Raw genomic sequence first — 21,673 nt, forward strand, 5'->3', positions numbered from 1 at the left:
TTTCTCGAGTCAAAGACCGTTATTGCATTTAAGCTAGAGACCTGGATAACGCTTCCACTGACTTTCCGAAGGTGTCTCGATCATACGCAGTGCCTGACATATACCGCCTTGGCTCATCTTCGCATCTCGACTCCATGGTCCAGATATGCCTCAGCCTTCTGTCGAAAAGAGTCCATTGCATGTCTCCATAACGCAGGTCCAATGCTAATTCTCGCCACACCGATTTCAGTGAGCTCACGAACAGACAGCCCGTTTTCAAGGAGTGCGATGACGTTCAATCGACCATTGAAGGCCTGACATAGTTGAACAACTTCCGCAGTGGCCAAACCTCTCTTTGGTCCACCCCACACAAAAACAGTCGTGGCACCGGCATCCAGATATGCCCGTCCACGCAAAATTGCTTCATCAACATCATGATCTTTCATGACTGCATCCGTACGCGCATTCACCACAAAACTTGGAACACCTGCATCCTTCGCAGCAGAGATCGCCCGGCGAATACGGTCTACCGCTTCATCCAGAGGAAACAGATACCCTGTACTGTTGTCCCGATCCTCAATATTGCACCCGGACGCTCCGAGTGCAATGATACTTTTGATAGCGTGTTCCAGCTGATCACCATAGCCATCTTGCAGGTCGACCGTGATGGACTTGTCGTGTTTCAATGCAACTGGGATGATGCGTCGTAAGGCGGTAAGGTTTGTTTCCAAGTCAAGTTCATCATCTGCACATCCGTTGACTGCGGCAATGGCGAAGCTTGCTGTGGCGATGGCCTCTGTTGCTGGGAGCGTGGCTACCACTTCTGCTGTTGGGGCATCATAGACATTTGCAAATACCACCGGCTTTCCAGGTTGGTGGAGGCTGCGAAGTTGGTGAGCTCTTTCTTCTGCCATTGTCTTGATATAATTTTATTGTTGTTGGGGGAATGGGGAGGTAGAGCGATTGTTGAGGTGTAAAAGAGCACGGTGAGCCACGACTTATAATCAAGAGTATGGCTCTTTTTTTTGGAATCAAAATACTTCGAGAACCTCAGCGCGTAGGTTCGTAGTATTTAAATGTTTCTTTGGAGGGGAAAACGAGCCGCAAGGAATGGCTGACTGTTGATTGGTCAATTTGATAGCAAGTATCTAATACTATACGAGGCAGAGTAACCAGATTCGGATTAGGGTATGTTCGGATTAAAGCCGAGAGACAATCCGTTCGTGTTCGTTGGGGATTCTATTTCCCAATACTACTGTACTCGAGACTACGAGCATAGCAATATGGAATGGAACCCAAGGTATGATTGATGAGACTTCGTAAAGGAACACCGGTGGGGGGAAATGCCGCGAGTTTACACATGAACGCATAAATAGCAGAAGCTCATTGCAGGCAAATTAGGGACTCAAGGTCAAAGGCACGCATGCAAACACAAGATTATTACTAAAGAGTGCATTCGCACAAGCTAGTAACCAAGTCAGATCGTTGAAGCCTTGAAGACAACACCTGGAAAGAGCTGAAACCAACACAATGCACGGGAATCAGACGTAGATGGCCTATGGGCCAACGGCTAAGGTTTTAAGGAACCGCTTGTAGATACCGAGTCACACCTCATCTGGACGTCATAGAAGTCCTAAACCTTTCAAAATTTAGTTGCATCAGCCTGACGTCCATATTCAAGCACAATGCCGAAGCCCCGAGTGCAGTAAGGATTTAAATTCGAATCTGTCACAAACAGCAACATTTTGTCTCCGAACCGCCATTGATACCAACCAAGACCAAAATGTCCACAAGATACAAGTTGAACACAGGTGCAGATATCCCGGCCCTTGGATTCGGCACCTGGCAAGATGAAGGGGAACAGGAAGACGCCGTCGCGGAGGCAATCAAGGCGGGGTACCGTCACATTGACACTGCGCGCGTGTGAGCATATCTTCTATACCACCAACATCAAAGGCATGTTCCAATACCAGGGCTGACGTTGCGGTAGTTATGGCACGGAGAAAGCCGTCGGAAGAGGAGTCAAGAAGAGCGGCATTCCCCGCGAAGATCTCTTCATCACGACCAAGCTCTGGTGCAACAAGCAGCATCCGGACGATGTGGCACCAGCTCTGCAGGAATCACTCGAAGACCTCGATATGGATTATGTCGATTTGTATCTCATACACTGGCCTGTGGCCTGGAAGCGAGGAGAGGAGTTGTTCCCGAAAGACGATGGGGTGCCAGTGATGCAGCATGATGTCGGTCTTATGGATGTAAGGTTATCATATCCTGCTAACTATCAAGTTCAAAATACTGATAGCAACATAGACCTGGAAAGCCATGGAACAGGTCCTGAAGACGGGCAAGACCAAAGCTATCGGCGTGTCGAACTGCGACAAGTACGAGATGGAGCGCCTGGTAAAGGATACCTCGGTCGTTCCGGCGGTGCATCAGCTGGAATGCCACCCTTGGCTACAGCAACATGATTTTACGGCGTGGCATCGGGTTAATGGGATCCATGTCACGCACTACTCGCCGTTTGGAAACCAGAATGCCATCTATGGCAACAAACGCGGAACCGAGAGGTTGGTTGATGAGCCTGTGCTGGCGGAGATCGGGAAGAAGTACAACAAAACTGCTGCGCAGGTTACTCTTGGTATGTGTTCGCGGAGTATCTAGATGTTAGTAAGGAAAGATGCTAATAGCAGTGTGCTTGATAGCCTGGGGTGTCACGCTAGGCCATTCGGTGCTGCCGAAGTCCAAAACCCCTTCTAGGATCAAGTCTAACCTCGAGGGAGATTTCAAGCTCAGTCCAGATGATATGAAACAGATTGAGACACTCAACCAAAAGCGTCGTTTCAATGATAGCAGTGGGGAGTTTGGCAGGGACTTTTTCGCAGGTCTCGAAGGAAAGTAATGACAATGCTATGTCCAAGCAATGATGCAATTTTAGAATGCCATTAATATCGTGAAACAATCAGATTATGCAATGATACAACTGTCAACCAAGCAAGTATGAGAATATGTAGATGGACTGTGGAGTATGCAAGCAGGAGTGGTTGTGGCTCATGACGTCATCGGCATACAAGGAGCAACAGGTCGACCCGCTTCCTACATCGTTCACCATACGGATTAGCACAATTTAGCAATGTCTTCAGCAAAGCACGGATTTGCTATCGTTACTCCTGCTTCACGCGGGCTAGGTTTTGCCTTCGCTCACCAACTTCTAGCGCGGACCCAGCTCCCGGTGATAGCAACAGCGCGCAAGAACTGCAATGAGATCCGAGAGTGGTTGCTATCTAGCAATGGCATACCCAAGGATTCAGAGAAGAGGCTTAAAATGATTGAAGTTGACGTGACAGGTACAGTGCAAACGAACCTAGTTTGGGCCAAGTGTTCGTGACAACGTAAACAAACCTGATCATTTCCACAGATGAATCCACGATATCAGCAATGGCAGATACAATCCGCAAGGAATATCCAGACACACCACTCAGATTGGGACTGACAGTGCCGGGTACTCTGCATGTGGAAAAGTCGCCGAGCCAGATCGACTCTGCCGGGGCTTTGGATAGCTTCAAAGTCAACTCCTTGGGTCCATTACTCCTCATGAAACATCTCTCCCAATTTATGCCATCCAAATCTGCACCTGCATTCCCCAAAACAGAGTTCACAGCTGCAGCTGGTTCCGAAACGCAGCTGGAGTTGCCTTCGCATGCCATCTATGCCATGATGGCTGCTCGCGTCGGCTCCATTTCTGACAACTCGTCGGGTGGGTGGTACTCGTATCGTGCGAGCAAGGCTGCTGTGTTTCAGTTGGCAAAGTCTTTCGATTTGTATCTGCGGACGAAGAGCGCACAGAGGGCGATTGCTGTTGCGTTGCATCCGGGAACCGTGCGGACGGATTTCACGAAGGAGTTCTGGGGCGGGAGGGAGATGCTGGAGCCTGCTGATTCAGCCGAGAAACTGTTGCAAGTCCTCTTGGGGCTATCAGCTGAGACGAACGGAGGGAGAGGGAGGTGTTGGGATTGGAAAGGGGAGGAGGTTTTGCCATGAGCATACTGGACTTGGAGTTTGGTGGGAGGTTAAGCTTGATCTAAGATATTAGATTTCGGATTGACAATATGACGCAAAGCCTGCAAAAGACTGTCTTCTATTCGCGCAGCTCTAAATAGGTCTTGTCCCTTTGTGATATTCACGTGACCTTTCGTACAAAAAAGGCGACTCTATCACTGCCTGTCAAGTTTGTTGTCACTTCATTGCGTCGCATAACAGTGACCCTTTGATAGCACCTCGAAGCAGCAGCTGTGTGACTGCTTCAGCGTACCGACAACCACAATATGAATTTTAGCGGAAGCTGAAGGGACCATAGAACTGAGAATCAAAACAAACACCAACAGGATCACTATCTGCAGCGCGATTCCCACTCAATAAAATCCCGGAGCAGAAGCTGTATGACCGCTTCAGCGTACGCCGACAGCCACGAAGTGACTCTCAGCGGACGCTGAAGGAGCCATAAAAACACTGTCCTGGGAGTTTAACTGAGTCATATCCGAGTTGAGCCACACCAAATGCAACATCCAGATGCAGTCGAATGTGGGGTGTACATGGAAGGGTTACAATCCAAGAACAGTCTCGACAGTCGTATACAACTTCAGAGAGAGCAAGGTGGCGGAGAAAGATACTGACTGAGCTCCTGAGAGCCGGGGAATAGGGAGGTACTGCTGCACAGCTTTGATTGAAGCGAGGTGGGGGAAGTACGGAAGATTGGAGAGTCGAGCTCTATATAGTGTAGTGGTGAATCCCGTGACAGTAGTATTTGAATGGCCTGAGGCATCTATGATGCCTCAGGAGACATGCAGTCTTCTCCTACAGAGAGAGAGGAGCATGATCCAACAACCTCAATATGACTACAGTTACTCGCAAAACTTCTTGATTCATGATATAGCATCAGGTTCGGTACGATTTACACCTTCAGGGACCGCTCTCTACGCCTTCAGGCCATGGGAGTGGTTGTGTGATCTCTTCATTAGTATCGACCCGTCTGCTATGTCAGACTGCCATCGTGCCATCCCCATTTCAATAGGTAGGCGGTCGGGTCCGGAATAACCTCTTGTCCGGCTCACTTTCCGCGCTCAAACGGGCAAGTTTAAGTCAACTTCACGCCACTCTTGACCCAAGTGAACAAATGACGTGAATGTCATTGAGATTGGCCTTGATATATTTTGAAATACTATCGCAGGCCAAGCTCCGTTATGCTCTGTCGTCCACGAATTCAGCTCAACCGAGAATATTTTAATATTGTTCTCATACTACAGGCTACTGTGAGCCTTTTGTGGGAAAAAAGAAGGATAAAAAAAAAAGTATCATCTTCAGACTAAATACCTGAACTTCTATAACCAAATGAGTCTATATATGCAAGATAACCGAGCCGGTCATCGGGTGTATCAAATCTAATCAAAAATGCAGGCCTTCATAGAGTTAGGCTGAATGTATTCCGACGCATTGCGGAAGCTGGTGAAACCCCAACGGATCTGACCAGCCATGGCAATCTCAACATCGAGATCCTTAGCGAACTGCCAAGCGAGACCAGTATCACGCTGGAAAGCACGACCAACAAGGATGACATCGAGGTCCTCCTCGTTCAAGATCTTCTCAGCCAGGTTTCCGTTGTTAATCATACCAACGGCAGCAACGAGAAGCTTGTTGCCAACGGCCTTCTTGACAGCAGAGGCGAAAGGAACCTGGAAGCCGGCACCGGAGGTGATCTTCTGGGCACTGTGGACACCACCGGTACTAATATCAATAAGATCGATAGCACCTTGGGCGGCAAGAGCACGAGCGAACTCAACAGTGTCCTCGAGCTTCCAGCCCTTCTCTTCGGGCTTGCTGGTCTCGAGCCAGTCGGTAGCGGAGACACGGAGGAAGATAGGCATGTTAGCACCGACGGTGTCACGAGTCAACTGAGCAATCTCGAGAGAGAGACGAATGCGATTCTCGAAGCTGCCACCGTAGTCGTCGGTACGCTGGTTGCTGGAGGGGCTCAGGAAAGAAGAAAGGAGATAACCGTGGGCGTTGTGAATCTCAATGAAGTCGACGCCGGCAGCAACAGCACGCTTAGCAGCGGCAACCCAAGCGGCCTTGACCTCCTCGATATCATCCTTGGTCATAGCGATAGGCATAGGGTCACCCTCGGCGAAGGGAATGGCGCTAGGAGCCTTAACGTTATCGGTCCAGCCGCCAACGGAGTTGTTGGCGACAACACCGCCCAACCAAGGAGCGACGGTCGAGGCCTTGCGGCCGGCGTGAGCAAGCTGGATACCAATCTTCTGGCCCTGGCTGTGCACGAACTCAACGACATCAGCGAGGGGCTTGATCTGGGAGTCCTTCCAGAGACCGACACAGCCGGGGGTAATGCGGCCCTCAGGCACAACGCCAGTAGCCTCAATAATCATGTTTCCGGGCCCGCGCTGGGCAATGGCACCGTAATGAGCCATGTGCCAGGGGGTCATGTGGCCATCATCGGCACTGTACTGGCACATAGGCGCAAGCTGTAGGAATGTTGTTAGCTTTGTAGATCATCAATTGCACGGAGAATACGTACGCCCAATCGGTTCTGGAAGGTAACTCCCCTAACGGTGAAAGGCTTGAACAGCTTGGGAATGGGCTTTCCACTGGTCTGGGGGTCACGAGCTGTGCCTGCCGGGGGGCTTTGGGCAGGGGTGAAGTATGAGACGCCCTCAGCGGGCTTAGCTGAAACGTCGGGCCAAGTCATTTTGCTTTGATATGAGATATTATAACTTTATACTGAAATCCTTACCTTGCAGGGGTGGAGGGTATTTATATACTGTAACTAGTTCATGTGGAGCAATCAAGGTGATTTATCATCTGAAAATTTGATAGCCGTGGCTTTTTGATTTTGAAACACGGATAACACTCGGGATTCTATTTTCCGCATAGCATCTTTGTCAGGGCGTGAAGCAGAAATGAAAAAGTCGCCGAATGATATCCACCCCCGGTTGAATTAGCTCCCGAGTCCCGGCTTATGTAATGTCTCCGATACTTTGTGGATCCATGGATGCGATGAGGCCAACTGTCAGGCAGACAGTTGGAGACGCGTCAGCTGACAGTTGGAAGGTCATGTGACCCACTAGCGTGTTTTGAACTGTCAGCTCTGTGATTAGTAATCGATTATGATTGGCTACTAAAGTGGGTCCATATCTTGGCATTACACGGCTATTACAATCTTTCCCTTTTCATCCACCCCATCTCCACTGAGGTTCCCGACCGCCTTCACTGGATCAATTTTTCTTCGATTTCATCAAATTTCCATCATATTTTCATCGATTCTTAATAGCTGAGCATTATGGCAAGCGTTAAGAAGGAGTTTTTCGACCGTTACGTTGCGCGTGCCATGGCTGGCGACCCCCCCTGCCTCCCTACGAGACCGTGAGTCGGTTCTATCGCATGAATAATGCATTATTATACCATGGCTAATACATTACAGGATGACAATGGCCATATTGTCATGCATATTGGCGAGGTTTTCTGCCGCGTCCCCGACTGCTCCTCCCAAACAGTGAGTGATGAAGGCATCAGCTATTGAAAAAGTATTAATAATGCATTACAGAAGCAGTTCTCCCACACTGGCAACCTGCGTGTCCACATAAAGGCCCATAAAGACCTCACCCTCCCCGGCCGCGCCAAAGGTGCCCCTAGTGTCGAGGACAAAAATGCCTCGATCGCGTGGTATAAATCGCTCTTTGCCCCTCCGAAGAAGATGGCCGTGCCTTTTACGAAGGCTGGCAATGTGAGTTAATATGATGACAATACATTCTCCGGACATTATTAATGCATTATCCCAGATCGGTATCAAAGAGATCAAGGATTTTCTTCGGACCAAGCATGTGACCCAGTTCCCTTGCGAGTCCTGCGAGCAAGCTAATGCTAGTGAGTTCGACCTATACTCTTATTAATACTTTACTAATGCATTAAAACAGAATGCTGTGCCACCCCTTTCGTCTGCGAGTACCTTGACCGCTACTACGACGTTGAAGAGTCTTTCGACCGCCCGGAGTAAAACTACTACTACCGCTTTCTGATATGACTATTATGTTTTGACGATAGATACGGGTGCTTTTTCTTTGAATTCGTGGAGTTTTGATATCCGAGTTACTAGCTGAACTCAATAGCTAATACATACTCTTACTATTATTAATATACTATAAGAATCTTTACTAGGACAAAAGGTGCATAAGCGGACTATTAATAATATATTAACTCGGAAAATATAAGAAGGGCAATACCTCGCAGTAATAAAATAAATGCTAGTGGTATTGGTAGTGGTCTAACTATACATAATATAGCTAATATAAATTATATATCATATATGTTAGCCACACCAATATATAAAATGTAAGATTAATGTATAGGTAAGAGATATATATATATAAAGATATAACTAGTATTTCAATTTAGTTTTTCTAGTTCTAACTCTCTCTTCTTATTTGCAAGACGCTTTTCTAGCACTCTTGCCCTTATATCCTCCGTCTCTTCTTCCTTTTGAAGGTCTTCGATTCCCGATATATCCGGCCGGGTCGTTTCGCTACCGCAGATTAATAATGCATTATTAAGTATATATAATCCCGCGTACTTACTCTTGCTTTTTTCGTGATACTTTTAGCCTTTTTACTAGACGAGTTTGAACTGGAACTCCTGTCGTAGAAAAGGACATAGATATCGAGTTTTCGGAGGGCGCTTTGTTTGGATCGTGAAATTCCTCCTGTTGGCGGTCGGCACCTAGTAATGATATATTAGATATATATTTAAAATAGTTTAGACGCTTACATCTCGCCATATGACTATACATAGCCTCACTAGTCGTGTTCGCACGGTAGTGTGGCCGTAAGCGCTTCTTTTCAAAGGACTGAAACTCTTCCATATCCTTTCGATCAACTGCTCTTCCACTAAGAATATATTAGCTATATATTAAGAATGTATTAGACAACACACTTATCAATCGCTTGTATAAGCGTAAGCTGACGGCCCCGATTGTTGACCTTAAAGTGGCTCTGTTCAACTGCGTTCGTATTATGCCGAGTCTGATCAAAGACTAGCCATGGGACCTTAGTACTACCCCGATGAAGGCCTGATGCAATATTGTCTCTCATTTTGTGCTTCGCCCACTCTTGAATCTTGACGGAAGGTTCTGACTCTGAGTAAGGTATTAATAATGCTATATTAATAGCTAGAAGCGACATACCAATAATTATACGAAGCGCTACCTGGTAGTCCTCTTTCGTTGGCGTATCGAGTATAGACATCATCCTTTCTTTCGCTCCATGGCGATATTTCACCCCACGTAGACACTCTCTAATTCCTCGTTTGAAGTGTATCTGGCAGAAGATAACTAGAGACATAGCTAGTTCCTCCTTTGGGATATTAAGATCGGAGATTGAATCGAGATAACGTGCGAGACCTATAATGCATTAATGATATATCTACAATAGCTGAAGTTATTACTTACCATTCCACTGTCCTAAGTCCATATCCATCACAACAGCCTGGATCCCAGACCCATGAATTGGGAAGAAGCGTAAGGGCCGACCAGTATAACGCTGTGTAGAGGCTGATACCCTACTAAATATCAACGCATAAGCCTCTTCATCTGATTTGCCTGAGGTAAAAACGCGAGCAAGAGTAATGACTATAACCAAACATTAAGAATATATTAATAATAGCTGGGCTCTCTCACTTACTTCGATTTTGCTTTTCCACAAATTTAGCGAAGACAACCTCTTGGGTCTTAGAATCCTTAACCCTCTTATAGGACATATCGACCTCAAAACTCTCGGAACGTTGCATGATCTCGGCTTGCTCTCTAGTCTGACAGATGATAAGGGTATCGGTAATCTCAACAATGTATTCCTAATAATATATTAGTTATGTATTCATAATATACCGGGCTCTGTTTACCCTGATGTTGCCCTGGTTTATTTGCCATTGAAAAAGAAGCCCATTTTTTCCTTGACCCTGTGGGTAGGCTAAGAGACGCTCCTTCTGAATAATAGCAGCAATCCGGCCCATATTTCCTAGACTTCCATGAATTTCGTTAAGAGAGAGCGCATTAAACTGCGCACAAAACGCCTTAAGCTCAGGTGACATAAGAAAAGCAACTTGATAGATATTAGCAGAGATAATATATTAAGAAGGTATTAAAAATAGCCGTACCCGGAGTGAGGTTCCTAATTTCCATACTCCTAATAACCTTGATCAGATCTAGGAGAATTGCCTGTGGAGGCTTTGCTGGAGGTGGAGGAGGATGCGAATGGATACCTATCGATAAAAAGGCGTAGAAAGGGGTTGTTGTGAGGTTGACTGGCACTAGCCAATGGTATTGTACCTTGCATCCTATGATTTGAAGCTTCCCGCGCCCTTGAAGATGGTTTGTGACTTTAAAGTATTAGCAATAATACATTAGGAATAGGCTGATAATGTATTATTCCTTACGGCAGAATTGTGCGCGGCCTTTATTAGCCTCAATATTGCCGCAAAACTCATGCTCAATAGAGGCGATATCACGAAATAGCCATTCGAGTAATACCATGTCGAATCTATGGTTATCGATGACTTTTTGTGTAAAATGAGTATGGAGTGCGTCCCCTGTATTCACGCATCTAATATAGGCAGCGAGAACTCCGGAAGGTTCCTAAAACAATACATTAATAAAACTTAGATAATACATAAGCCATAGTGCCTTACTTACCAAGTAACTCCCCCATTCTAGCGTTGGTTTACATGTATCCTTCCAGGACACGCCGCATGACCTCCGATCCCGAAAAAGCTTGACTGCTATAAGGTATTTCCTTACTCCACGATTAATAATTGCTTAATAAGGTATTATAGCCACTTACATATATGTCCTTCGCTTCACTTGCTCTGTTTCAGCTAAAGGAATACCCTCTCGAATAGCTTCAATTTCATCCCACTGCGTCTTTGATATAGACGTATGCTTCATATCTTTAAGCGCCGGATCGGCGTATTGACAGAGCTTCACTCCAGTGCAATAAGCAGAGGTATGTAGTAGTGGTACACTACCAAAGATAGTCTCACTATTCATAGGCCGTTCTCGATAATTCAGCCGCATCGCATATTGAACCTGAAATATATTAATAAATCATTATTAATAGCGTGCCTTGTTCACTTACGCTTGAGATCGCGTTAGCAACCGCACTCTGCTCTTGACCCGGAACTGCGACTATGTAGGTAAAGCCATCAGGATCTGATATAGGATACTCTGGTAAAGCTATTGTATATCGAATAAACCGAGTTCGTAGCGGGTGGCATTTTGTATGGGTCAAGTTCAGTAGGAAATTTCCGTCGTTTTCCTTATACATTGTTAATGCATTAACAAGGTGTAATCTTATACGAAACTTACTTGTTCTTCATCAGATATCACGATCTGATCTCGAATAAGGCTTTCCTCAGCCATGGTAGAGAAATATTCTAATACAAAAGTAATATATTAAAATGGACTGGTTTAAATATTGCCACTTTTTTGTGGGCCACTAGCGTAAAATACGACAAATTCTAGCGAGTATCAGTCTGTAAAGGTTTATTACAGTCACGTGGTGCCAAGAAATCCAACTGTCAGGTGACGCGTCTCCAACTGTCGGGGTGAACTACATCCTGGGATGCGATTCACGCCCAACTCTATGTGCATTACAGCATACAGTTTAATATCCACACAGGCCGTCTAACTAGGTCTCACCTAGGATCCGTTCATGCTAGTTCTTTTTGTCATGGTAGTTTGAACCAGTGTGCTTTCGGTTATATACATTTCTAAACTGGAGAGACAGGCCCTTGTTTGCATTTATATTCCTGTTCCAATCTTCGATAAGCCACACTTCTTCTGTTCCTCTTTTTGCCTCTTGTTTGTCCGAATCTCTAGACTGAAAATCAACGTCAAACTTTGGACATCAAATCCACCATCGTGCTAGCCCATGCCTGAAGACTAATCTTCTAGTCAAATAGCCTACCTAGTACGAAACCTATGATCCTCCATTATACTCTTGAGTATAAGAAGCAGCATTTTGGCCCACCTAAACTGCTGCGTGAATATGGTTTCAGCTTAGTACTACCATGCGTTCGCGGATTTGGGACACGCATGGCATCTTCCTTTACGCTGACGAGCTCTTCCAAGCAATCCAGACCGAGGAATATCCAGATGAGCTATTATACGTGTAATTAAAATACCGAAGGCAGATTCAGAGACTTCAGAGGATCGAGTGAGTTGGAAGTGAAAAAAAAAAAAAACGTTAAGAGGTGCGGAAGGAAGTGAAGGTAAACAGGCAAGCACCAGTGACTGAGCATGCTACACACAAATACATCAGAGGACCATTAGAATACTCCAAACCACGTTAATTCAAGCCACCAGAGTCCAGGCAAAAGTTGAATATAAAAAGTATCCTATCTCAAGGACCCATCCAAGCCTCAAGCCTGCCGAACAACATTTCCACCCGCCTTTAAAACCCCAGTCCGATCAATAAGCGCCCGCGCTCTGACATACGGATCCAACTTCCAATAATTCACTCGGAACTCCTCAATGACAGAATTCCGTCTCAACTTCAGCTCATCCACCGCCTCCGGATCCTCCTTCCCTTCAGCGAATGTGGTCGCAGAGATCCAAGCCGCGGTGGCAGCAAGCATGCGGATGCCAATCATCATACGGTCATACATGAGCTTGTCGCGCGTAGCGGTATCCTCCATTATGGCGTTCTCGTCTTTCTCCGGCTCGACGTATTCGTACTGCCAGTCCTCGTCGCCTTTGAGTTCTCGTGGGATCTGGGTGCGTGAGATGAATTTGTCGAGGTCGGCGACTGATTTTGTGAAGTGCACTTTGGAAGCTACGACTGGGTCCATCCAGCCATGAATTAGTCTCCAGATTCCTACGGGCAGACTACATTAGTGTGTGTTGATGGGATAAAACTCGGACCGCAGCTTACCGGAGAAGATCCATGGTGCGTTGTGGATGAGCAGGAGGCCCAGTGATTCGGGATAATTTGCCTCAAAGCATTTGATAATAAATTTGACGGGCGAATATTCCTGTTTCAGTTAGTACCGGTGATTTCCAGGCATGAGTGGACGTCAAGAGCTAACCATATTGGACAAAGAAAACCCAGACATATCAAAGACAATTGTCTGCCGAACAGTCAGCATATACCATACACATCAACTGCGGATAACATACACCAGTCTCAACTGGAGGAACCACAATCAGCCGAGTCGACTCAATAACGTGAACAATATACCGCTCGAGGGTCTCCTCCGTCTGAGCACCGGGCTTATGAATCTTCACCCGGACATAATTAACAGGACGGCCCTGTTTGTCAAAGCCATGAAGGAAGCTCTTGCCCATCTTGAGCTGCTCGATGAAATCAGTGCCGTCCTTCTTATCCTTCACGGACTTGCTGGTCTTAGATTGTTCCAGAGCATATCCCTCTCCCTTGGGCAGGATATCGTCATCGACATCCATTTCCTTTCTCCACAATACTGTCGAAGTCATCATACTGAACGCTTTGCCGATGTCCCATTTCCTGGCTCTCAAAAAGCGAAGCAGGAGGCTGTCGGGATGCTCTTGTTTGACCATCTTCAGGATCGCGAAACACATCTCCTGGGGTGTCATCTGGGCCAAAATACTTTCCATTGACTTGATTTCTGATTCTTGGACGCCCAGTTTCCGGAGCTGGGTGAATAGTGTGGCGAAGTGCTCTGGGGAGACTTTTCGCGTTGCTAATTCCGACATGATGGTCTTCTGGGCGTCTTTGTTCATGAGCGAGTCTACTTTGTCCAGTGACTTCTTTTCTTTGCTGTCTCCGTTCGTTTCGCCGCTGATATGTCCATTGATCCCGCCATTGGACTCGCCATTCGTTTCGCCATCCGTATCGCCGTTAGTATGGCCGTTGGTGTCGCCATTTGTTTCCGCGGGGGCTATTCCAGTTGTAGTTTCCCCATTGGCATCTTCCCCCTTCAAAGCAGCGACGATAGCTTCGACAGACGGTTCATTGATTCTATCCAATGCCTCGAAGAGCTTATTTGAGGGACCCTCAGATACAGGGACATCATAAACAGCCGATAAAACCGAAGCGACAGAAGTGAAAATAATGACCCAAAACTCGCGCAGTTTGGCTTCCTGTTCGGGCGTGAGGTTGTTGAGGTACCCTGTCGGAGTATCAGATACGACAGCCATGGTACTAATAATGCGTTATATTGCAATGAGAAATGTTGCAAGTTAATAGTTCATTTCGCAAAGCAGAGGAGTCTCTTCTTATTCATGGTCGCTTCCAAGTCTTGGAACGGTCTGCAGTCTCCACATGAACGGCCAAGGGGGGTTGGCTGCCTCGGTTCTCGTGTCATGGGTGCGCCTCAAAATTGATGCATGAACCTCGGTGTTTGAGATGGGAAGATCTTCTCGTTTGATTGCCTTGAATGCCCTGTTTTTGGGCTGAAACACGAACAGATCCTGGGGGTGACGATCTCCGGTGCGGAGGTGATCGTCGCGCTCGGCGCGCTCGGCTCCTTTTTGAGGGTTAGAAATGCGTGAAATTCGGTGGCTTCAAATTTGGGTGGGAGATTTACGGGGTGTTTGATTTTCGGATATGCAAGATAAGTGATGCGATTCATAATATGCCTCTCTGATCTCTTACATTCGCACTACTCCCACCCTCCTAACTTTGTCAACTTCAAATGCATCCCCTCCAAAGGTTGACTGGTCAATGTCCCTCCAAATGTAATCTTCTGTTTTGGATCTTTCAATGCACATTGGAAAAGACCAAATAGCCCCGCGACCGCACAGCGAAACTCAGCCTTCGCAAAATCCTTCCCAATACACGCCCTCGGCCCATGAAGGAATGTAATCTGGGCAAAGTTCGTCGATGCACCTCCGTGCTTATTAGGGGATTGTTTGCCAGTCTCGGGATTAGTATCAATCCATCGCTCAGGCAAAAATTGATCTGCGGTCTCGCCCCAGAAATCCGGGCTACGATTAATCGACTGCGGACACAGTGCGATCGTTGTGCCCTTGGGTATTTTCTTCCCCGCGACCATCGTTTCACGGATGGCTTCACGACCTGTCATTGGCACTGTGGGGTACAAACGAAGTACTTCCTGGCATACGCCATTGAGGTAAGGCATTCCTTCGAGGTCTTGCCAAGATACCAAGGCAGCTGGGGAAGGGATAGTCTCGCGGATTTCTTGACGAAGTTTATCCTGGATATGTGGCTCTATACACATGTGGTAACAACACCAGGTAAGCGCCCCGGCTGTAGTTTCATGCTGCAATGATTGTTAGCTTTCAATGGCCTCGTTTGGTGAGTAAGAATACAAGAGAGCATACCCCAGCCGCCAGGAATGTAAGCATCTGATCCACCAACTCGCTGTCACTAAACCCCCCGCCTCGCATCATGGTGCCTAGGATATCGCCGTCGGCGGCTTCCTGTTCACTCTTCTCGGATTCGAGAAATTTGCGCTTCTCACGAAGAATGTCGTGGAATACCTGTCGCAGGTATCTCACATTCCGCGGGAGCACAATATTAGCCTTGCAAGGAATAAGTTTCACCAGCCACTGCGGCAGGAGCAGCGAGGCACCGAAAAGCAGAATCAAATCTGGAGATGGCTTCAAAATCGCGGAATAATTCTGTGAGACTGGGTCGTTCTCATTTTCTAATGATTGGAAGTCCCGGCCGATCGCAGCAGGGCCTATGATATCCAAAGTCAATCGACTATAACAACCCCAAAATTAGCCATTCACCTGCAATAAATTTCAATGAATCACAGTACTCACTTGGCCCACCCCCCAATCTCAATAAAGCCAGCAGGATTCGCATTATGCAGCCCAGGAAGAGCATGCATCCTAATCTCCTTCTCAAGCTGACTCAAAAATAGCTGCGTCTTTGTCCACATAAGCGGATACATAGCCCGAATATTCTTAATAGTGAACGCAGGAGTGACAGCTTTCCGCTGTGCACGGTGGGCATCACCTTCAGAAAGAATGAGTCCATATCCCAACCCACGAGCTAGGAACTCCCGCCCGCCCGGCGGCTTAACAAAGTCATAGCTATTTGTGTGCAGGACATCCATCAAAGCTCTGTGGTTTGTTGCGAGTAGGAAGCTATAGTTCAGTGCTTCGCGGAAGTGGATTAGGCCTTCGTTTGGGACTGTTCGGAGCCAGTCTATTGTTATACTACCGCGAGGATGGAGCATGAAAACCTTTGCTCCGATTAGTGGGCCCTGTTGGACATTGGTTAGCCGGGCTCTGTATATTGAGCGTAGGAGAAGATGTTATACCCTGACGGTAGGCAGGTGTCTAAGTGGGTTGAAGAAGAATGGCCATATGAAGACCCTCCATATTGCTAGCAGGAGGAAGTTGGCTCCAAAAGCATAGAGAAAGATTGTCGCAGGACGCTCTGTAGTCATGCGAGATGCGATAATCACCAGGGTTTCAACCACGATAGAAGGAATGAGAAGTGTTAGACGTTCTTTAGCAGTAGACATTGTGTGTTCTTGATAACAACGAGATCAAAGTATGGCATTCCTCCTTCGTGAATTTTACAAATTTATACATGACCTTCTTACTCACATGTCACTACTCTTTCAAAAAATCAATCTGCCTACAGCCAGAGCGGACGACATATCTTCCGTTCTTTAAACTTTCAATGACTCAATCTTCAACTCAGCTATGTAGTGAATATGTCACAACATCAAATCTCACATGCACGTCAAATCGGTCGATCAACTAAAAGGCGGGGAATACACCTAGCGCGTCCCAATAGATTTGCGACTAACGTGATCGATCGATGTCATTGCTCGAATTGATCTAGTGGACCGGAATCTTCACATGCATCTGGGGAACCCGGGGAACCATGCACGCTTTACTGGTTTCGGCATGCAGGGCGAGCGAACCAGGTACGGTTGTTTTGCTGTCTGAGCGCCCTGCTGTGGGGGGAATGATTTGGCCAATAGGGAAGTTCGTGGGTGGACTACATTATTTCGTGAGATCTAACTTATATTCAATTGTGGTACTTGAATGAGTTGATAGATAAATGATATTTGGGTTTAGTGGGAGAAGATCGTATACTCACTGCACTGATGGAATAGAGGAACAGTGGACTGAGCGGTAACGTTTTCCCCTTATATATGAGAGACACTGGAACTGTGAAAGGCATGTTTCAATGCGAGTATTGAACTGATACGTGTTTCTTTACCGGCTTGTGAATCTATAACTTCTAGATACTTACATTGGGAAACTGTAACCTAGACTTACGTGTCCTAAGAGAGGAAATTCGACCACTGAAAATGCTTTGACATCATGCCTACCCACCAAAAGATCGCTCGCCCTATGATTTGAAGCACCAGGCATCGATTAATGAGCGGTTCAATCATAGTCTGCGATATTGCTCAAGCTAACTCCGCAACGTGTAAGGAATTGTTGTCGTTGAAATCTGATTCATTATCCATTATAAGAACTTAGCGCACCAGAAAATTATGAGATGATACCCGAGAAAGAAAAAAAAAGAAAAAAAAAGGAGATAGAACATGGATGAAGAAAATTCCATAGACACCAAACGCTGATTGACAGGCCTCCACGGCTAATCAACAATAAGTAAATGTTGAGAGACCGACGAACAATTCCAGGCTATAAGCTCAGAACACCCATCATCAGACCCACAAGAGTCACTGGAACCAAGACAGAACAACAAATAGCAGCAAATGACCGCTCAGACGCAGCATCCTTTTCAACCCCAGTTTTCGGATACGAAATATTCTTCTCCGAAGCAACCAGCCTGTCCTCTCTGGAGTAGTATTCCGGATGATTGAACAAATGCATAACAGGCACCCAGTTATTGAATATTACCAAAAAGCTCAAATGGAGCAAGGGTGGCCAGGCAACAGTGGTAAGAGCTCTTGTAACAAGATCTCCATGACGGTAGATGGCCATCTGGATCGCAATAACGAAGGCACCCACACTCGCAAAGAACAAGCCCACATTAAACAGAATGCCGCTGCTACTTTGGAGGATATCTCTGTATGCCTTCTTCAAGGCCGAAATGGATGTAGCGTTTTCACTGGAATTAGCTGTGCTACCAGTGACGAAGGAGCCTTTGGGTTTGCTTCCGAACAGCTGAAACCTGATGACGGCATATAGATGCGCTATGGAACATATCGTTAGAGCCCAGCCATTTCCGAAAAGGTACGTCAACAGAACTTACCACCAGCCAGCCAGCTATTCTCAGCATGTGCAAAAGGCGCAAATGGAACACCAGCATGCGCACTCCGGAACCAGTCATAAGCCCAAGTAGACGCAACATAAATGGTGGCAAGAATAACCTGAGCCTTGACCTGTACTGCTGATTCAGCAGGGATCAAAGAGTCCCCAAAGACCAAAAGGAAAGGCAGAGCGACATATCCCATCACGTAGCAAAGCAATCCTGCAATGATGGTCAATCCACCAATAGCAATATCCCAACGCAGCTTCTCGGGGATTCCCTTGTTTGCCGAGGGAAACATCACAGAGATCTGCTGAGAATGGCCAATATGCCATCGGTTGCGCTGCTTGACATGTCCAGCGAGAGAAGTAGGAACAAGTCCAAATTGCAGCACTTCCTGTACTTGCATCGTGCGCTTCCCCAGTCCCCGTAGGATCAGGGAAAGTTGCCAGTCCTCCGAGAAAGAGTACGTCGGATAGCCGCCAGCATTAAGAATAGCGTCGCGACGGAAGACCGCACCGGACCCGGCATCCAAGGCATGATTAAGAAGATCGAGTTCTGTATTCTCGCATGTGTAGAAGTATGCCCGTGACTGCGAAAGTGGATCGCCATTTGGCAGATTGTAGAAATATTGGCGCGTGGTCAGTAAGGCTGCCTCTGGGTCTAGGAGTAGATGTGGCAGAGTTGCGCGCAGGAACTCTGGCATGAGGATTGAGTCTGCGTCCACGACTGTGCAGAATTCAGGTGGATCCTCGGTTTGCAGAGAGAATAGGGCGTAGTTGAGGTTTCCCGCTTTTGCGAAGGATTTACCGGATTGCTTGCCACGCGTGTGGTAGTGGAGGTGGTTCCATTTTAGGGAGAGCTTGGTGACTGCTTCCTGCAGCTCGGTTGATGCTCCGTCGTCTAGAACCCTGACTCGGAGAAGAGACGACGGATAGTCCAGGACACAGGCTGCTCGCACTGTGTCGAGGATGACATCGGATGGTTCTCCACAGCAAGTGATCAAGACATCGACCCGGGGTAGGCAGTCGCTACTGCGCAATCTCAATCTTCCTCGAGACTTTTGCTCTGATGGCTTTGTTGCTGCAGCAGACAATTGATGATGATTGTGCGACATATCTGCTTCAATCAGCAATTTCTCATACTATTTTCCGGAGTGGATACTGACAGGCAAAGAAACCCTCCACGGTAAACATGGCCCACATTTTCCATGTTCGCTCCGGAGTCGTTAGGATGAAGAACAATCGAGCCGCGAAGTAGACGTACGCCGCCCATAATGCTGTTTGCGATGCGAACCTGAGATAATTGCGATAGCGCTTGCCAGCCACAGTGCGTTCATCAGGGGCGAGCTCCTGAATATCGTAAACGTGGTCAGGAGACATTGAAGCGAAATTGATTCACAAAACAGAATCGGTGTTCAATTGTGCAGTTGTGCTTCCTATTCATATTCCAATTCCTCTTCTTTGAAGAATAAGACCTGAGAACAATGATTCGAATCAGTTACTTCGATGTCTTATGCCCCAGTGAGAACCCAAAAGATCCCGAAAATTTTCAAGCCCAAAATAAAGGGGCGTGAATGCATTCAGGTGTATCTAACTATAAGCAGATCAGTTTCACTCCACTTCAATTCTAGAACTTACTCCGTCTATTTATACTATTCACACTAATTGAAGCGAGGACCAATTGCCTCTCAGTTTTCTACACCGTTTTATGCCACTAGCGCCGTCTAGTTGGCAATTTGGCAGTGGATCAATCCCCCGAGCATCCGATTGGCCAATTCAGCATGGAAATCCCGATGTTATCTGGGGATTTTGACACTTTGTTTTCCTTTCATCTTAATATTCGTGTTTCTGATCGATCTCCCCACAAAGGCTACCTACTCTCTCACTCCATAATCCTTCTTCAAAAGATCAACATCAGGCATAACCCCCGCATTCTCAAAAGACCGATACGTCTCAATCCATGTTTCAGAAGTAGAATCATTCCGATGCCATCCAAATTCCCTTGCCTTGTTCATAGACGAAATAGTCAACCATGACTTTCCAGTCGCCCAATTAAAGAACCCCCATGTTCCCCAATCAAACGCCTCCGCTTTATCGCCATACTTGGCAACAACGCGTTCCCACACTTCGCGCTTGTCCTTCGCCCATTCCACCATGTCGATTTCATTAGAGAGGGTTTTAGCTTGTCCGGTTGCATTTTGGAAGTTGGGTTCTGGGACCTGTTTCCATTTTGTATCATATTAGGACAGGCGTTCATGCAAGGAGACTAGACTCATGGGTTATATGTGGGTTGTAATAGAACTTACCTCAAGACCAAAGTAAGCAGCAAACTCTTGCCAGATATACCTCCACACAAAGACATCACCATTTACATGGTTGAATGCCTCATCCTTGCAGTGATCCTGCGATGCAGTCCACACAGACAGATCGGCCAGACTGGGTGCGTAGGAATTATCATCGATGGAGTTCCAGAAGTATTCGTTTCCAGGGAAGTGAGCAGGCTGGCCTAATTCACCGCAGATCAACATGTAGGTCGCGATAGTCAGGACCTCCGACATGCCATTTGCTAGGAAATAAGTGATGTTTAGCAAAGTTCCCAAAAATCCCCCTTGGTTAGAAGAAGGAGGCAGTCGTACTCACCATGCGGCGCAAACCCATTAATAGCATTAGGCCGAATAACATTCCACCCCCAAGACCCTCGCCTCTTCTGGACCTCACGCAGGTAATCTTCCTGGTTGTAGTAGAAGTTGAGTCCTTTGTCGTCGTAGCGAGGGAAGGATTCTTCCAGGGGAACTTTTACGGGACCAAGGTGGACGCCGTAGTACTATTTCGTCGCGGTTAACACCACGTAAATCTACCACACCATGAAAATATGGTACAATGACTCACCTTCCCACCAGTCTGAAGACAAACCCGCACCAACTTAGGACAAACAACATCGATGGAATCAATGAAATTCCGGAAAAGAGGAACATTACGTTCACGTAGGAGCGTGAAGTCGTCGCTGTGCACGTACGAGGTGAAAAAGGCGTGCGTCACATCTGCACAGATATCTTCAAGTTTTGCAGTGATTTTCTCGACTGGTTCGAGGAAGTCCACAGCGACGAATTTGACGCGTGGGTCGATCCATGCGTTTGGAAGAGGTCGTCTGGATGTGACGATGATTTTGGACCTAGGCTTTATCAATCGACTGTGTGAAGAGCCGGCTTCTAGGGATTGTGCTTACCATTGCCCTTTTGGCTGACGGACGAGATGTTCGATGATGTTGAAGCCGCTGATTCCGTTGGCGCCTGTGACGAAAGCGACCTTTTTGGCTGGTGCGACCATTCTTGCTTGGGTTGATTTGATTTCCGTTCGATCAAGGCTGCTTTGTGATATAGCTACTCGAAACTGAGGGGACTTGGGGTGGTTTATATATGCTCTAGGAGTCCGGCTAGAACGGCTCCG

General features: G+C 46.9%; 10 protein-coding genes across 10 annotated transcripts; 3 read left to right on the plus strand and 7 right to left on the minus strand.

Moving 5' to 3' along the window:
• Positions 1-113: 113 nt before the first annotated feature.
• On the minus strand, positions 114-893 carry N7508_008090 (isocitrate lyase/PEP mutase family protein; the record flags this gene model as incomplete). Its single annotated transcript, XM_058466154.1, has 1 exon — positions 114-893. One exon carries the CDS (start codon positions 891-893, stop codon positions 114-116), a length of 780 nt encoding a protein of 259 aa, XP_058317482.1.
• Positions 894-1,762: 869 nt separating this feature from the next.
• On the plus strand, positions 1,763-2,878 carry N7508_008091 (aldo/keto reductase; the record flags this gene model as incomplete). The annotated part of the gene is made up of 4 exons (XM_058466155.1): positions 1,763-1,902; positions 1,970-2,234; positions 2,290-2,617; positions 2,682-2,878. 4 exons carry the CDS (start codon positions 1,763-1,765, stop codon positions 2,876-2,878), a joined length of 930 nt encoding a protein of 309 aa, XP_058317483.1.
• Positions 2,879-3,109: 231 nt separating this feature from the next.
• N7508_008092 (uncharacterized protein) lies at positions 3,110-4,017 on the plus strand (the record flags this gene model as incomplete). Its single annotated transcript, XM_058466156.1, has 2 exons — positions 3,110-3,323; positions 3,395-4,017. 2 exons carry the CDS (start codon positions 3,110-3,112, stop codon positions 4,015-4,017), a joined length of 837 nt encoding a protein of 278 aa, XP_058317484.1.
• A 1,397-nt stretch (positions 4,018-5,414) lies between these two features.
• On the minus strand, positions 5,415-6,736 carry N7508_008093 (NADH:flavin oxidoreductase/NADH oxidase; the record flags this gene model as incomplete). The annotated part of the gene is made up of 2 exons (XM_058466157.1): positions 5,415-6,512; positions 6,566-6,736. The coding sequence occupies 2 exons, from the start codon at positions 6,734-6,736 to the stop codon at positions 5,415-5,417; spliced, it is 1,269 nt and encodes a 422-aa protein (XP_058317485.1).
• Positions 6,737-7,450: 714 nt separating this feature from the next.
• N7508_008094 (uncharacterized protein) lies at positions 7,451-8,041 on the plus strand (the record flags this gene model as incomplete). Its single annotated transcript, XM_058466158.1, has 4 exons — positions 7,451-7,540; positions 7,592-7,771; positions 7,827-7,911; positions 7,962-8,041. 4 exons carry the CDS (start codon positions 7,451-7,453, stop codon positions 8,039-8,041), a joined length of 435 nt encoding a protein of 144 aa, XP_058317486.1.
• A 389-nt stretch (positions 8,042-8,430) lies between these two features.
• N7508_008095 (uncharacterized protein) lies at positions 8,431-11,452 on the minus strand (the record flags this gene model as incomplete). The annotated part of the gene is made up of 14 exons (XM_058466159.1): positions 8,431-8,566; positions 8,619-8,760; positions 8,809-8,927; positions 8,974-9,175; positions 9,224-9,439; positions 9,488-9,667; positions 9,720-9,888; positions 9,937-10,136; positions 10,192-10,413; positions 10,471-10,669; positions 10,727-10,826; positions 10,875-11,119; positions 11,169-11,348; positions 11,399-11,452. 14 exons carry the CDS (start codon positions 11,450-11,452, stop codon positions 8,431-8,433), a joined length of 2,364 nt encoding a protein of 787 aa, XP_058317487.1.
• Positions 11,453-12,453: 1,001 nt separating this feature from the next.
• Positions 12,454-14,209, minus strand: N7508_008096 (CRAL-TRIO domain-containing protein; the record flags this gene model as incomplete). The annotated part of the gene is made up of 4 exons (XM_058466160.1): positions 12,454-12,908; positions 12,966-13,065; positions 13,120-13,161; positions 13,211-14,209. The coding sequence occupies 4 exons, from the start codon at positions 14,207-14,209 to the stop codon at positions 12,454-12,456; spliced, it is 1,596 nt and encodes a 531-aa protein (XP_058317488.1).
• A 464-nt stretch (positions 14,210-14,673) lies between these two features.
• On the minus strand, positions 14,674-16,512 carry N7508_008097 (cytochrome P450; the record flags this gene model as incomplete). Its single annotated transcript, XM_058466161.1, has 4 exons — positions 14,674-15,294; positions 15,356-15,740; positions 15,803-16,248; positions 16,306-16,512. 4 exons carry the CDS (start codon positions 16,510-16,512, stop codon positions 14,674-14,676), a joined length of 1,659 nt encoding a protein of 552 aa, XP_058317489.1.
• A 1,141-nt stretch (positions 16,513-17,653) lies between these two features.
• N7508_008098 (glycosyltransferase family 2 protein) lies at positions 17,654-19,606 on the minus strand (the record flags this gene model as incomplete). The annotated part of the gene is made up of 3 exons (XM_058466162.1): positions 17,654-18,168; positions 18,228-19,343; positions 19,393-19,606. 3 exons carry the CDS (start codon positions 19,604-19,606, stop codon positions 17,654-17,656), a joined length of 1,845 nt encoding a protein of 614 aa, XP_058317490.1.
• A 500-nt stretch (positions 19,607-20,106) lies between these two features.
• Positions 20,107-21,553, minus strand: N7508_008099 (SDR family oxidoreductase; the record flags this gene model as incomplete). The annotated part of the gene is made up of 5 exons (XM_058466163.1): positions 20,107-20,445; positions 20,533-20,792; positions 20,867-21,050; positions 21,116-21,398; positions 21,453-21,553. Coding segments are annotated over 5 exons (1,167 nt in total), but the record flags the coding sequence as incomplete, so codon positions are not given.
• Between the last annotated feature and the right edge of the window lie 120 nt (positions 21,554-21,673).

The sequence above is a fragment of the Penicillium antarcticum genome, assembly GCF_028974205.1.
Source record: "Penicillium antarcticum strain IBT 31339 chromosome Unknown utg000008l_segment0_segment0, whole genome shotgun sequence".
In the NCBI taxonomy this organism is placed as follows: domain Eukaryota; kingdom Fungi; phylum Ascomycota; class Eurotiomycetes; order Eurotiales; family Aspergillaceae; genus Penicillium; species Penicillium antarcticum.